The sequence below is a fragment of the Anopheles merus genome, chromosome 2R, assembly GCF_017562075.2.
Source record: "Anopheles merus strain MAF chromosome 2R, AmerM5.1, whole genome shotgun sequence".
Classification (NCBI taxonomy): domain Eukaryota; kingdom Metazoa; phylum Arthropoda; class Insecta; order Diptera; family Culicidae; genus Anopheles; species Anopheles merus.
The window spans coordinates 30977779-30990476 of NC_054082.1; the positions used below are offsets into that span (position 1 = coordinate 30977779).

The following is a 12698-nucleotide window of genomic DNA, read 5'->3' on the forward strand; positions in this document are numbered from 1 at the left end:
TGGGATAAAAATAAAACAGAACAGCAGCCAGTCTACATTCAGGCGTGCATCGAACCGAACGATCGGTTCCTTCGGGAGCACTCCACTCCGCTTGATTCCCACGACGTTGCCAAGCAACGGCGAAACTCGAACCGCTCCGGGAGTGCTGCTTACGGTCCGTGCGCAAAAAAAAAGATGCTCAACAGAAATTATTATCCTGCGAAGCGATAATTCCATCGCATTCAATTAGGCAACAGCTATGATTAAAACAATTTGATAATGATTTCCCCAGTGGGTCCCGGTCCCGTGTACCGAGGGACGCTCACTGGAGAGCACCTGGCTTGGCAAACGCTAAAGCGAATGTCTTAACGAACCTGAAATTCGTCAAATTTTCAAGCGCCTCATCCCCTGGGATCGTCGTTTCACAATTATACCCAGAGGAGAAAGAGAGAGAGAGAGAGAGAGAGAGAGGGAGAGAGAGAGAGAGAAGAACGACAAAAAAGCGCACAAGCGTCAGCCCTGGTTTGGCAGCGCAAATGAACGTCCTTGATTGTTTGCTTCGCCCAATTCTTGGAGCAAACGGAGCTGCCATTCCGCCCCGTCCAGTCCACTTACCTGCACCGCTGTAGATCTGGAAGCTTTTCTTCCTTATCGATGGTGTGCCAGAGTAGTTGGAGGTGGTATCGTCCAGGTTGAACGCTGTCACACCGGCCTGCCGAGAGTACCAAAGGGAAAACAAAAGAAGTTAGAATCATCAAACATGCTTACGGTTTGTCGTCGGAAGTAAAACAAAAACAAGCTTAACAAATTTGTACGAAATTTGAAATGACTCGATGAACGGTTGACCTAATGTTAAGAATCTCGCAGGCGAAACGAGAATAGAAGAAGTACGGTTTTGGTGTTTTTTTTTGTTTCTTTACTCTGTCGCCAGAACGTGCGACACAACTAATCCCCGAAAGTCATCCAGCGCATGGGTAATGAATGGTTTGCTTGGCATCCGCTGCACCGCAGAACTGGCACAGGAATTACGCCATGCTCGCGCCGAGACATCGTTAAATGTTTCATAAATCACACAAAAAGTTAATCCAACGTGCTAAATTGAGTTGGCGAATAATTTTCATCAGCCCCTCCGCTCTCCAAACAGGGAAAAAATCCATTGAAATCCCTCCAGACGCTGTTGCGTCCTTGGAACAGTGAACTCGACCGACCTTGCCATTGCCGGAGCTGTTATTATTCGGTTATGGAGGCTACTTTTATGACACTTCATCGCTGGGGCAGTTATGTTTGATGAGGCGCTCATGGCAAGGAAAGAACATTACCGGATGGTAATGAAGTATGTAGGTCAAGATGAACGCAAAATTATTATTTAATACTGGACTAGACGCATCTACTCTGTTATCAAGAACAAAACAGAGTAGCTACATTGCAATTACTAACAAAAAGTGGATAGTCCTCTAACCACTTTTACCATATAGTCGCTCACTTAAAATCAGCTTAAAATACAGTGAACAGCACCCAGAATGTGTTTGCAAACGGCAAGAAGGAAAATGGAAAGATAACCCCATTCATCACACTGATTCCGCTCCTTGTTAACAGCGTTATCATCATTATCGTGCGCCGTTAGTTTTCTTTACGCCGGTGTTTCGTTTACCAGTTTGCAGGATGGAACAAAAATGGAGGCAACCGGAACGCGTAAGGTATGTGCATGGATGCGGCCACATTTGCATCGTACCAAGCAAATTGGTAGCGGCGAATGATGGTAGCTCCAACGCCACTGAACATTCTCGTTAGCAACTGCAGAAGCTGGCTAGCTGTATTGGGAAGAGTGAGAACAGCGAGAAAGAAAATGTTATAAAAAATGGAAAACTTCATTTCCAAAATGTTCAGTGCATTTTCAACCTATGCTTCGCTCTCATTCGCTGCACTTATAGCCCGGAGGAAAGTGGTGCGAAATTGTGTACATACTCGTCATAGAGAGCTAGTTAAAATTTTTGCACATACCAAGGAATGGGGAAAGCTTTCCGGGGAAACTGTTGCTTTCGTGTTTTTGCTAGCGTCTATATGTACCGGGATTTGCAAGATCGGTTTTAGCAAGGCGAAGGGCGTTCACGTACACCGATGTGCAACACTATACGGAAGCATTTTCTTTGGATTGTGAATAGACCATGCAACATACAGAAATTTGAAAATGTTTGCAATCTCTGAATTTTTTGTGTGTGGCTAAATAAATGTATTTCTAGGGAGATTTTTTTTTCAACAAAACACTACGCAGTAAACTTGCAATAACACTTGCAATTTAAAAAAAATGGACAAAAATTGTAAACTTTTCATGGGTTTATTTTATGATAGTATAATAATAAAAGAATAATGTAATGATATAGTACAATAAAAGTATTCCGTGAGTCAGCAGACAAATCTTGACCATTATCAGACGAATTATAACCGTGATGGCCAAAAAAGTAAAGCAATCTCTTTCAGAAGCGTGTTCGATCAAAGAACGGCACCCCATCTCGACGAAAACGGACATCGGGCGGCAGTTTGTGGGCGCCGTTTAGGTCTGTTCCGACATCTACAACATATTGCGACACTATTAGGCAACAATAAAGGTATCGAAAGAAATTCCAGTTCCGAATGGCCGACGATCCCGAGCGACAAGAAACTTCAAACGATGCCAAAAATGAAGACCGAGGAAAAAGTCTCTACATCGCTGCATTAGCTTGGTCGGGAGATCGATGCAATCGGCCAAGCATTGAAATAGTACCTAGGAAAACTTTAAACACATCAGGAAGCAGAAATCGCGTTCACTGGATTTAGATCTATTGACTCGTAGCATTATTTTTCCAAGTAAGCTTGCCGGCCTCGTGGTACAGTCGTCAACTCGTACGACTTGCTCGTGATGGGTTCAAGCCCCGAATGGACCTTCCACGTAGGTAGGACTAACCATCCTGCTATGGGCAATCAATAAGTCTCTGAAAGCCATGCCAACTTCTGGTACAGGCAGACTTTGATCCACAAAGGTTGTTGTGCCAAAGTAGAAGAAGAATAAAAACCTTTCAAAATACCAAAGGTTTTGAACATTTATACCTTAAAGACAACTAAAACAAGCTTGCATTGTATCCGTTGTTTGGAAATTTGGTTTTTTGTTAGCAATTCGCTATGATTAATATCAAGCATAGAATCAAACCAAATATTAACTTTAAAATTCCAAGCCGCTACCGGTACTAAAATGTGATTAAAAGCAACCCAAAACACTGATTCCCATGATTATACCTCCCTGCATCAAACGATTGTTTCATAGTTGAGAAGTTTAATTACAATTACGACCCGGTCGAACGGCACCAGGAACGACTTTTGACTGGGGATTTAATTACCCTTAATTACACCGAGATTTCGATGACAATAAAGGCAAGCTTGGCTTCCCTTCCGATGCAACGAAAAGTTCTAGGCGAAACGCAAACGGCGGATGCAATAAAAGCTCATAATTACCCATAATTTCTAGCCCTCGCAGTGTCGCCCAAACACGACACAAAAGTGCCGTTGATTGTCGGCGTTTTTTACCGACCGCACCGAAAATGGCTACTTTCGTTGTTATAAAATTCAAGAGTAGCATCCATAAATGGCCCAAGACGCGACGCGCTTGGATAAACACGATCAAACAGCACAGGCCCCTCAATTGAACAGTAAAACGTTTTGTGATTGGTGAAACGAAGAAATGCCAGCGCAAGGGAGCAAAGAAGAAGCGGCCCATAATCCACAAAAGTATACTTAAAGAAGTGGCGCTGTGGATTCCGGCGGCACTGGTAAACACCGTTCAACGAAATCGGGCTGAGTGACTTTTATTGCTTCGCTTCTTCCATTCGGTGCTCAATTTTCTACACCGCTTCCTGCTGCATTTATGAATCGTAATAGCAATAGCTTCAACAAAAACAACAACATCTGCAAAAAAAACCTACAAAAACACACACACACGAGCGCCCGCCTCAAAACCGGCTGTAACCACAAGCGACGGAAAGCTAAGCGCCTGAATGGCGGCAATGTAACGCACCGTCGGAGCGCTGCCGAAAACGAAAACGGACAAGCGTTATGCACCGCGTGTCTGTTCCGTTGCGCATCTAATCGGACATTATGGGCTACCAGCACGGGGTTTGTCCACCATGAACAAACACTAAATAAAAAGAAGCAACACAGCAAGATTATAAATGATGCCGAGAGGGATTATAAAAATAGCACCTACATCGCACGGTGTGCGTAGCGGTGTTCGCTTTACGACCTGCCGACTTACCGGAATTGCTTCCTTCGAGTGACTTGGAGCGGCTTGATTTGAAATGAAAACTCTGGCGACACACCGTACAAAACCGGGCTGACGCTTCCCCCTTTGTACAATGTTCGCCCCCATATGCCCTCCTCCGATGGATTGGAATGTAGTGTGCTGAAACCGTTTTGCAAACACACCTGACGATGAAGCGCGTCGGAAGAGGCCAAACCGTAAAAAAAACAACACAAAAACAACAATAGAACCAAAAAACCAACGCCATCATAAAGAATAGAAGGAACCTACATGTGGACATGCTGCCACATGACACACACAGGCACAAACACATACGCGCATCAATAGCTGTGCACGTTGGGACGCGTGGGATGAAGTGTCATGCATGGAAAGACGCTCTGTTCCTACAATAGCGGGCTACTTTTAATGCTTGGCTTGTACTTTTATGTTCCCGACGTACACCGCCAAACACAAAATCGTGCTCCCTCGTACCGATCCTGGCAACTGGGCGTACCGATTCCGCCAACACGGTGTGCCTCTGAGCGTAAAAACCATCCCGACCTACGCAAGGTTTCGGGACAGAAACGGATCCCACTTGTCCGGGGTGGGGGGCGATGACGGCGTGTCGTGCGGAGGTTTTCACCTTAACACGCTTTATCGCTTCGCGTGCATAAAACAATTACTTGCCTTAAACGCTTTGCACCAGAGTCATAAATGCTCGCACACACACATAGAGCACCGGCTCGAATAAAGACACCTTTTCTGCGTGACACTCGACAAGCCAACCAGGAAGCATGTGTGACCGCGTGGAAAGGAAGCGAAAAGCGGATTCCAATCTCCTGTTTGGTTGCCGCTCGGCCTTTGTCGGTTGCAGCGCCGTAATCGCACACCGCTGGTTGATAGTTGCCGCTCTCTGCCAAGGTAGCAAACAAAAGCAACGCTTTGCTACGGTTGCCATGGGTACGGGCGCTTTGGAGTTTGCTTAGGTGGACCAAGCGCAGCATCGCATGTGCCTGTCTGTGTGTGTGTGTGTGTGTGTGTGTGTGTGTGTGTGTGTGTGTGTGTGTGTGTGTGTGTGTGTGTGTGTGTGTGTGTGTGTGTGTGTGTGTGTGTGTGTGTGTGTGTGTGTGTGTGTGTGTGTGTGTGTGTGTGTGTGTGTGTGTGTGTGTGTGTGTGTGTGTGTGTGTGTGTGTGTGTGTGTGTGTGTGTGTGTGTGTGTGTGTGTGTGTGTGTGTAGTTTGAAAGGTGTCGTTGGCTCGGTCTGCCTTCGGGCAGGCGGGCCACAGTGAGCGGCGCGGTTGACGCGACGTGGCGCACAGCTTCCCCGGTTTCGGTTTTGCTGTAAGCTCTAATAGCTGCAGATAGTTTGCCCACGATAAAACCAACAATGTTGAGAGGGATTTCTTTTGATGCGCACTAGCACTGGGTAGAATGTACGAGTAAGTGTTCGCTCGCTTCCACGAAAACGTTACGCCGTTAGAAGCTGGAGGGAAATGCTCCGACTGAAAAGTGCTCGAGAAAGTTGATTGTTCCGGTAAGCGCGCCCGGCGATAGACTGATTTAACGTTGTTGCTGGTGTTTTATATAGCAGAGGTGGGTAGATAAACTTAAGCTGTGTAAGCAGCTTAGCGTTCGTTCGGTGTAAGTCAATGAAAGGATGAGCATAAAGACATGTGTATTACATGTGACATGAAATTAGGGAATGAAGTGACAAGACCTACCCTAAAACGATTTTTTTCACGATTTCAAATCCTCACATGATAATTTATATAACATTTGACCTAAACTCTGGTTGGAAATGTGTTCGTATACGAAAGTTTCATTATATGTACATATAGTATTCCGTTTTGAATCTAACAGGGTTTATCAAGAGATTTTGCAATGTGTACTGTATATTTCGTAACTTACGAAATTGAGTTTAAATTATGTATTTTGACTGGCTTAAAAAAATCCCGTAGAATATGATGTGTTTAACTTCCACCACTTTGATTTTTGAAAATACTCATTCGGTTTGGTATTCGTGATTCATTAAAATTCCCTTTGGCTTAGATTTGACAATTCGTGCTAAACAAAATAGTGAAAACAGTGTATAACAATTTATATATTTAATAAATTAAGATATGCCTTTTGAACTCATTTCAGTGTCATGTTGTTAAACATCTGTATAAATTTAACCTAATCAATCTTACCATTTAGATAAAATTGGCACTGATAAAACATTTTCCACTCACGAAAAAGAACGATGCTACTTTCATAACCCTCCATACCCGTGCCGCAACCTACACGTCAAACACTGGGCTAAATATATACGCATATGGAACTATCTTGTTCCGCATCACATCACATTCCACCATATCAGCAAAAGCCAGCACAGCGTATCCTTTCGGCGGTTCGGTATCGGTTACATTTTATTAAATTTGAATACGTAAACGGCACGCTTCAAACGGCACCAGTTTTGCCATTACGTTTCCTCGACCGAAACTGCGCCTGTGTCCCCTGACTGCTGCCGAATGATAGCGACACCGACGCAACGTCGTAGGAAGGTGAATGAAATCAAACGGTACAAATCTGATGGAAAAGCGTGTGGAAATATTCTACGCACGATTGCATCGCCGATTTCAGTGCGGAAGTTCACGTCCAACATTGACTTTCGCGCGGCGAGAAATGGAATGAAATGGAAGGTGCTGGAATGGGAAGCGAATCGGCGTGCTTGTGGCTGCGCACCGGCAGGAAGGAAAAGTTTCATCACGACCGATTGATCATCGGCAGCCTTCCCCCATTCCGAATTGAAATTCACCTCGCGAAAGCACTCACGCACACACGTGCCGTTGGTGGTGGCGGAGGTTTTACGTTGAAGGATCATCAATTATGGAGAACTCCTTATCGTACCTTTTATTTTAATTAACATTTGTTCGTTCAGTGGCAGTTGTTGCTTAGTGGAACTGTTTTTTTTTTCTTCTTTTTCACAATCACCTCGCAATCATAAGCTTCTTCAAGCTGGACACTCAATCTTCATTCTGGTAGTCAGCGTCAAATGAGGCCGCTCGACAACGCATAATCTCCCACAGCCGTCCAATAGAGCATAAATCATACTTTGTTATTGTTTGCTTACGTTGTGCTCAGTGCTCGGGTGCTCAGGGAGAAACTTTCTTTATCGGAAAGGGAGAGTTTTTCTACTACCATATCGGTTTGCTGTACAAACAAGCCGCCAGCAGCCACTAGCTGCGCACTAGTAACAGAGGCAGCCATCGCAGAACGACCCTCCAGCCGGGGAAAATAAACAAACAACAACTGCTAGTGTGTATGTGTGTGTGGGTGTGTGTGTGTGTGTGTGTGTGTGTATGACACTACTTACCGCTATGAGACTGCTGCTGATCGACTCCTGTCCCCGGACGTTCGATTTGAAGTGTTCGATGACCTCCCACTTCGGCTTCTTCGGCGAGCTGTTCTCGTGAATGGTCATGGAATGTGCCGGCGAGGCCGACTCCAGCTCGAGCGTGACGCTCGAGGTGGTCTGCTCGGTGGGCTGCTGGCGCAGGGACGAACAGCGGCGTGCAAACTTATTCTTGCGCAACGAGGCAAAGTCCTGCGCGGTGCACCGGGTCGGTGGGTGACAGGGTTGGAGGTGTTCGTGATGGTGGTGGTTTTAGTCGTGTGCCGGTGGTGCGTTTGGGAGTTTCGAAACATTGCACCAAACGGGAGAAAACGTAACACAGGAGAGACACAAATGAAAAGAAAGAAAAGAAAGAGAAACAGAGGGTAACAGGTGAGCGTGCGCCGTGTGAGAATCTGATAAACTTTAGACAATGAGCAGGGGGAGATGAGTGCGTCAGTGAAAGTGCCTCCCTCCCCAATCCGTTACACACACATACAAGAATGGACGTGCAGTCAGCTTAAGGGCCAGACAGGTTACGCTTGGGAATTGTGGGAGCGAAGCCGGCCTACCAAAAAGCGGAGCTGACCGACCTGAAAGCTTTCGCGTGGGTACTAACCAGTTTGCCATCGTTGCTGCTTTTCTGCTTGATGCGCAAGGAAAACCGCTTGCTCCAGTCACGGTTCTGGTTTTCGGTCGAAAACGAGCGCAGCAGTGGTAGTGGAGACGTCATGCTGACGAAGGATCGTCCAAAGAGGTCGGTTCACTGGTGCGTTGTATTCTGTAATTTAAAATAGATAAAAAGGCAATTAAAAAAGTGTTAACGTAGTTTCCTTGAAAATATTTGCTTTAGAGTTATTATTTTAAAAGCTTTATTAGCTAGAGTCTAAATGTTCTACAGAAAATGACCCGAAAAAGGGGCGCCTTACTGAACGTAGCCTTTATGTGAAATAGTGGAGACGCCCAGTGTTTCACTTCTTGTAGACGAAAAGTTGGCCGTCGTTCGAACAAAATTAAATGTTACACAACATTTACTCACCATTCAAATTATATAGTTTTGAAATCAAAGGAAAACTTTGATCATAATTCCTCAAAGCGAAATTGCAAATGACTTCTGCAAAATGTTTCAAATTCATCTAGAATCAAAGTCTCTAAAACTGAGTCGCTAAGTTAGGACGCAAAGCACGCAGAAAATCAGCCGGAACTTTGAGAATATGAAACAATTATTTAGTATCCAATCATCAGAATTTCTTGCTAAAGAACAGCTAAGTGTTTAGCCGTCTTCAAAACGATTGTGCTTCTTTTAAGAGCAACATCATACGTTGTACATTTGACGCAAAAAATAATTAGGTTCCGTATAATTCATTGACATATAATTGATGAAGTCCCATTGGGTTACCATTGAATCGTTCCGACATGTTCTGCTTTTATGTAAAGTATGTTTGTGTGTAGCATATAATTATTCCATAGCAACAATACTACGGATTTCACTTTAAACTGCTTTACTTGATTCTAAGAATCTATTTCCTTTCGAATGCAAATTTACCAAATTTCAGCTCAGTCATGTGTTGCCAGCAAACTTCGCAATTAAGCGTTATTGAGCACCGCCATTTACTCAATCAGCTCTTAGCTCGCGCAACTGTTGCATTGAAGAAATCGAACACATTGGAGAGCTTGAATTCGATTAGTAACACCCGCAAAGAACCCTTACGAAGGAGTAAAATGAAAAGACAACCAGCTGTAAGCTATTTTCCAAGTAAAGCATGCTCCCATTCAACACTGTCACCGTCGCCTTCGTAAAACGAGAACTATGATTTAATTGCGTTACCGTTTGCCACCTGCTTAGCAGCAACACGCGATCAATGCGATCTTTCTTATCATCGACACCACCGATACCACTTTGGCACTTCATCGAAAACTTCCTCCGGGCACCGCAAAAGTGACTAGTCAAATAAACGCAAAATGTCGTCGCCCCTAGGCAGAAAGGTGTGAGTGAGTGAGTGTGCTTGAGTGTGACACGCGAATCCCCGAACGGAGCTTGATAGACGCTACTAAGACGGCAAACGAAGTTGTTGATTTTGTCGCTCATCTGGAATCGAAATTCGTCACGGGAATGCAGGCACATGACACTAACAATAACAGAGAGTGCCGCCTGCTTGCCCGTCTCTAATTGATTTCGGGTCGGTAGCGTCAACCATTGGGAAGCTCTTCCCATGCCAAGTGTGCCGATGGGCTGGTCGTGGAATTCCTCGTGGCGCTAGTAAAACTGCACCGAAGCGGTGGAAGGAGCAAAAGCTTGAGTAAATATTTGCTTTTGTCAGCTTAACTCATTGCATGATCCATGGCGGGCCTGTGCAGATGGAACGATGGTCGCTCCAACTGGTCATTATTGTATTTTCTCGCAAATTTTGCTGTTGTATTGTTGTTTTTCTTAGTTCTTTCGCTGGTTTAATTATTTTTTCACAGAAGTTCCCCAGAGGTACGGAGTTTATTCTTGGCATGGCATTTTGCGATTAAAAATAATTACCCGATATTCTCGTAAAACATTTGACTGTGTCAGAACTTTCTACGTTCCATTCCATCCATTGTAAAACATTGCAAAAATTGTTCGAGAGGGCATTACTTTTCATCGATAGACAAATAAACATAAACATAAACATGAACTGAGACTCAATCAAGCGAAAAAAAAAACACAACATTTTGATAATAATTAGAAGTTAATAATATTAGATGCCAATATTATAACTTGATTAAGGCATATAAAACATTCAAAATAAATTTTCCACATTCTTCAAGATTGGTGGTAATGAGGTTACCAAAAATATTAACTGCTTATTTCAAAAGAAACGGCTAATTAACCAACTCTTGTGAAGCCTAAAATATGATTCATTTACCCCCACAAACTTGATGAATGTTTAACGTAATTTTTGTTCATTTATAATATCGAGCCCAAACAAAATACAACCAATTCTATCGAAACATTGCCCATTAAATAAATTGCATATATTAAATGAAAGAAAACAAAACAATCATACGACTATGTTTGCGGTTTTCATGCTATGGAATTTAATGCTCTATCCATGGTGAGGTGGCTTTGTTTTAAAAACTCACTGCACGGCCGACGGTTTTAGCCATTGCTAGTGGTGCAACTGTTGTGTTCGCAGGACGACGCTGGTACAACCGAGTCCGGTGGAATTTGTTTGCCAGCTCTGGGTGCTTTTATTGGACTTTCACTTTTGGTCGACTACGAGCACGGCTTTAGCAAACCGCTGGTTGGTGGCCATTTTGTGGTCGCGTAAATATTAGCTAGAGATCGAAACGATGAAGCCATTTGCGGCGAACTTTTGGCTTCGTTTCTGCACCCTACATGCGAAGCTTTTATCAATACGAAACTAACCCACAAATAGATAATAAAGCAGAATAGAGCAAGCGAATTGATGGGAAAATATGAAAAGAGTCGCGCAGTTAGATAGCTTCTCGATGGCTTTCTTACAGTTGGTTGAATAAAATGGTTCACTGATGGATGGAGAAAATGTATGCAGCGTGTGAGTATGCGGGCGCAGGTTGGCTTTTGGCTCCATTTCCATCTGATTTGTACATAAAATACGTTCGATTGTGTTGATCTGTAAATAAAGGAACGCAAAAAAAACTACACACGCTAGGCACACACTTTGACATTGACAGTCAATCAGCAATAAACTGTGTCTGATGAGTTTTCCACCCTTCATCGACAGTGCACACGGGGGAAACTCCCCCGCCCGATTGATCATCTTCCATCGCCATTCGCTTCATTGCGTTTCCCTGCTGCTTCACAGCTACACAGACCTCAAATGATACGTCGGAAGATACGGCGAAAATCTTGTAAACCAATCGTCTGCTCGTGGATGGGATTTTCGATTATCCTTTGACGGTGGGGGAGGAGAGTTGGACGGGAAAGCGCTAAAGAACGCAAAAAGGAGTGTTTTCTTTATCACACTTCACAAGAAAACTTCACTCCTTGTGAAGCGCGTTCAACAACGTTTTTGCTCGAGCCGGCAAGCTTTTTCCGGCGGTTTGTGCCATGCTTTCCATTCTCTTTTGAAAAGCCATCAAATCGAACCGGAAGATTCCACCGAGCAGTATCGTCCCATAGGCTCGTCCGCCACGCTGCTTCCGCTGCTGTGAGCAGTTTAATCTGACAGCCGAACACACATCGCACATCACTGCGTTGGCAGAAGGTGCTTTAAGGTGATTGATGCGTAAACGAAAGCTCTTTAAATCGCGGTCGAACACTTGCGCCAAACCCATCCGTCAAAAGTAAGATGTATGCTTTGCCATTTGCTTCACTAACCTTGAGAGATATTTTTATTCCGTGCTAGAAACTTTGTCTCAACTCGTACCGTAGGTGAAAGGCAGCAAAATAGTCACCAGCCGACAAGACCCTTTTTAGGTAAACAATCGTAGAAAGATGGTCTCTTCAGACGCCTTGAAGTCTCTAATTAAAAACAAACAACATACGGTGGTCATTAGAGCGGGATTGATTGAAAGACTCAGCACGGAAAAGAAACCTTCAATCGGGGTGGGACGTTTGAAAAGAAGGTTCTCTTTTTTTGCAGATACTCAACGAACAAATGGACATTAAAACGTTGGTTTGTTTTTGTGAAATCGTAGAACAAATTGTGTACATCGAACTAATGAAGCAAAGTCGGGCAATACAACGAAAAACGACATTCGAACTTCTACCAACCAACCTTTTGAGATATTATTTAAAAATTCGCCAGAAAGCGTAACGCACCGAAACTGGACAGTTGAAAAATCAATCCAGATTTTTCACCGTACCTACGGGGAAGGGTCGATCCGTTCGCTTCGTCGAATATCGAAACCATCCGGACGGTGCCAAGCGTAATGGGTAAAAATTAAAACGGTACTATAAAATAAAATAAACAAGCTCAACCGATTGCAAAATATGTATTGATTGATGATTGCTGTTCGGGTTGTTCCACCTGTTTCGCCTGCCGTCATTTAGGTTTGTTTTTGGCCTTTTATCATAAATATAACCTGAGGATTGTGTGTGTTTTTTTTTACAAAAATCTCGAGTTT

The 12698-nt window shown here is 43.9% G+C and overlaps 1 protein-coding gene across 8 annotated transcripts in view; it reads right to left on the reverse strand.

Annotated features, from left to right (window-relative positions):
* Positions 1-12698, reverse strand: part of LOC121588516 (adenylate cyclase type 6) — a 79474-nt gene that overhangs the window by 31555 nt on the left and 35221 nt on the right. For 6 of the 8 annotated variants that reach the window (XM_041906556.1, XM_041906555.1, XM_041906557.1 and 3 more), the window contains 3 exons: positions 8239-8400; positions 7602-7832; positions 595-691 (listed from right to left, as the gene is read on the reverse strand). In XM_041906556.1, the coding sequence (XP_041762490.1) occupies positions 595-691; positions 7602-7832; positions 8239-8352 (442 nt within the window). In that variant the 5' untranslated portion in view covers positions 8353-8400. Of the gene's footprint in view, positions 1-594; positions 692-7601; positions 7833-8238; positions 8401-11949; positions 12094-12698 lie in introns of all 8 variants that reach the window. The other 2 variants (XM_041906553.1, XM_041906558.1) reach the window with 2 other exon arrangements.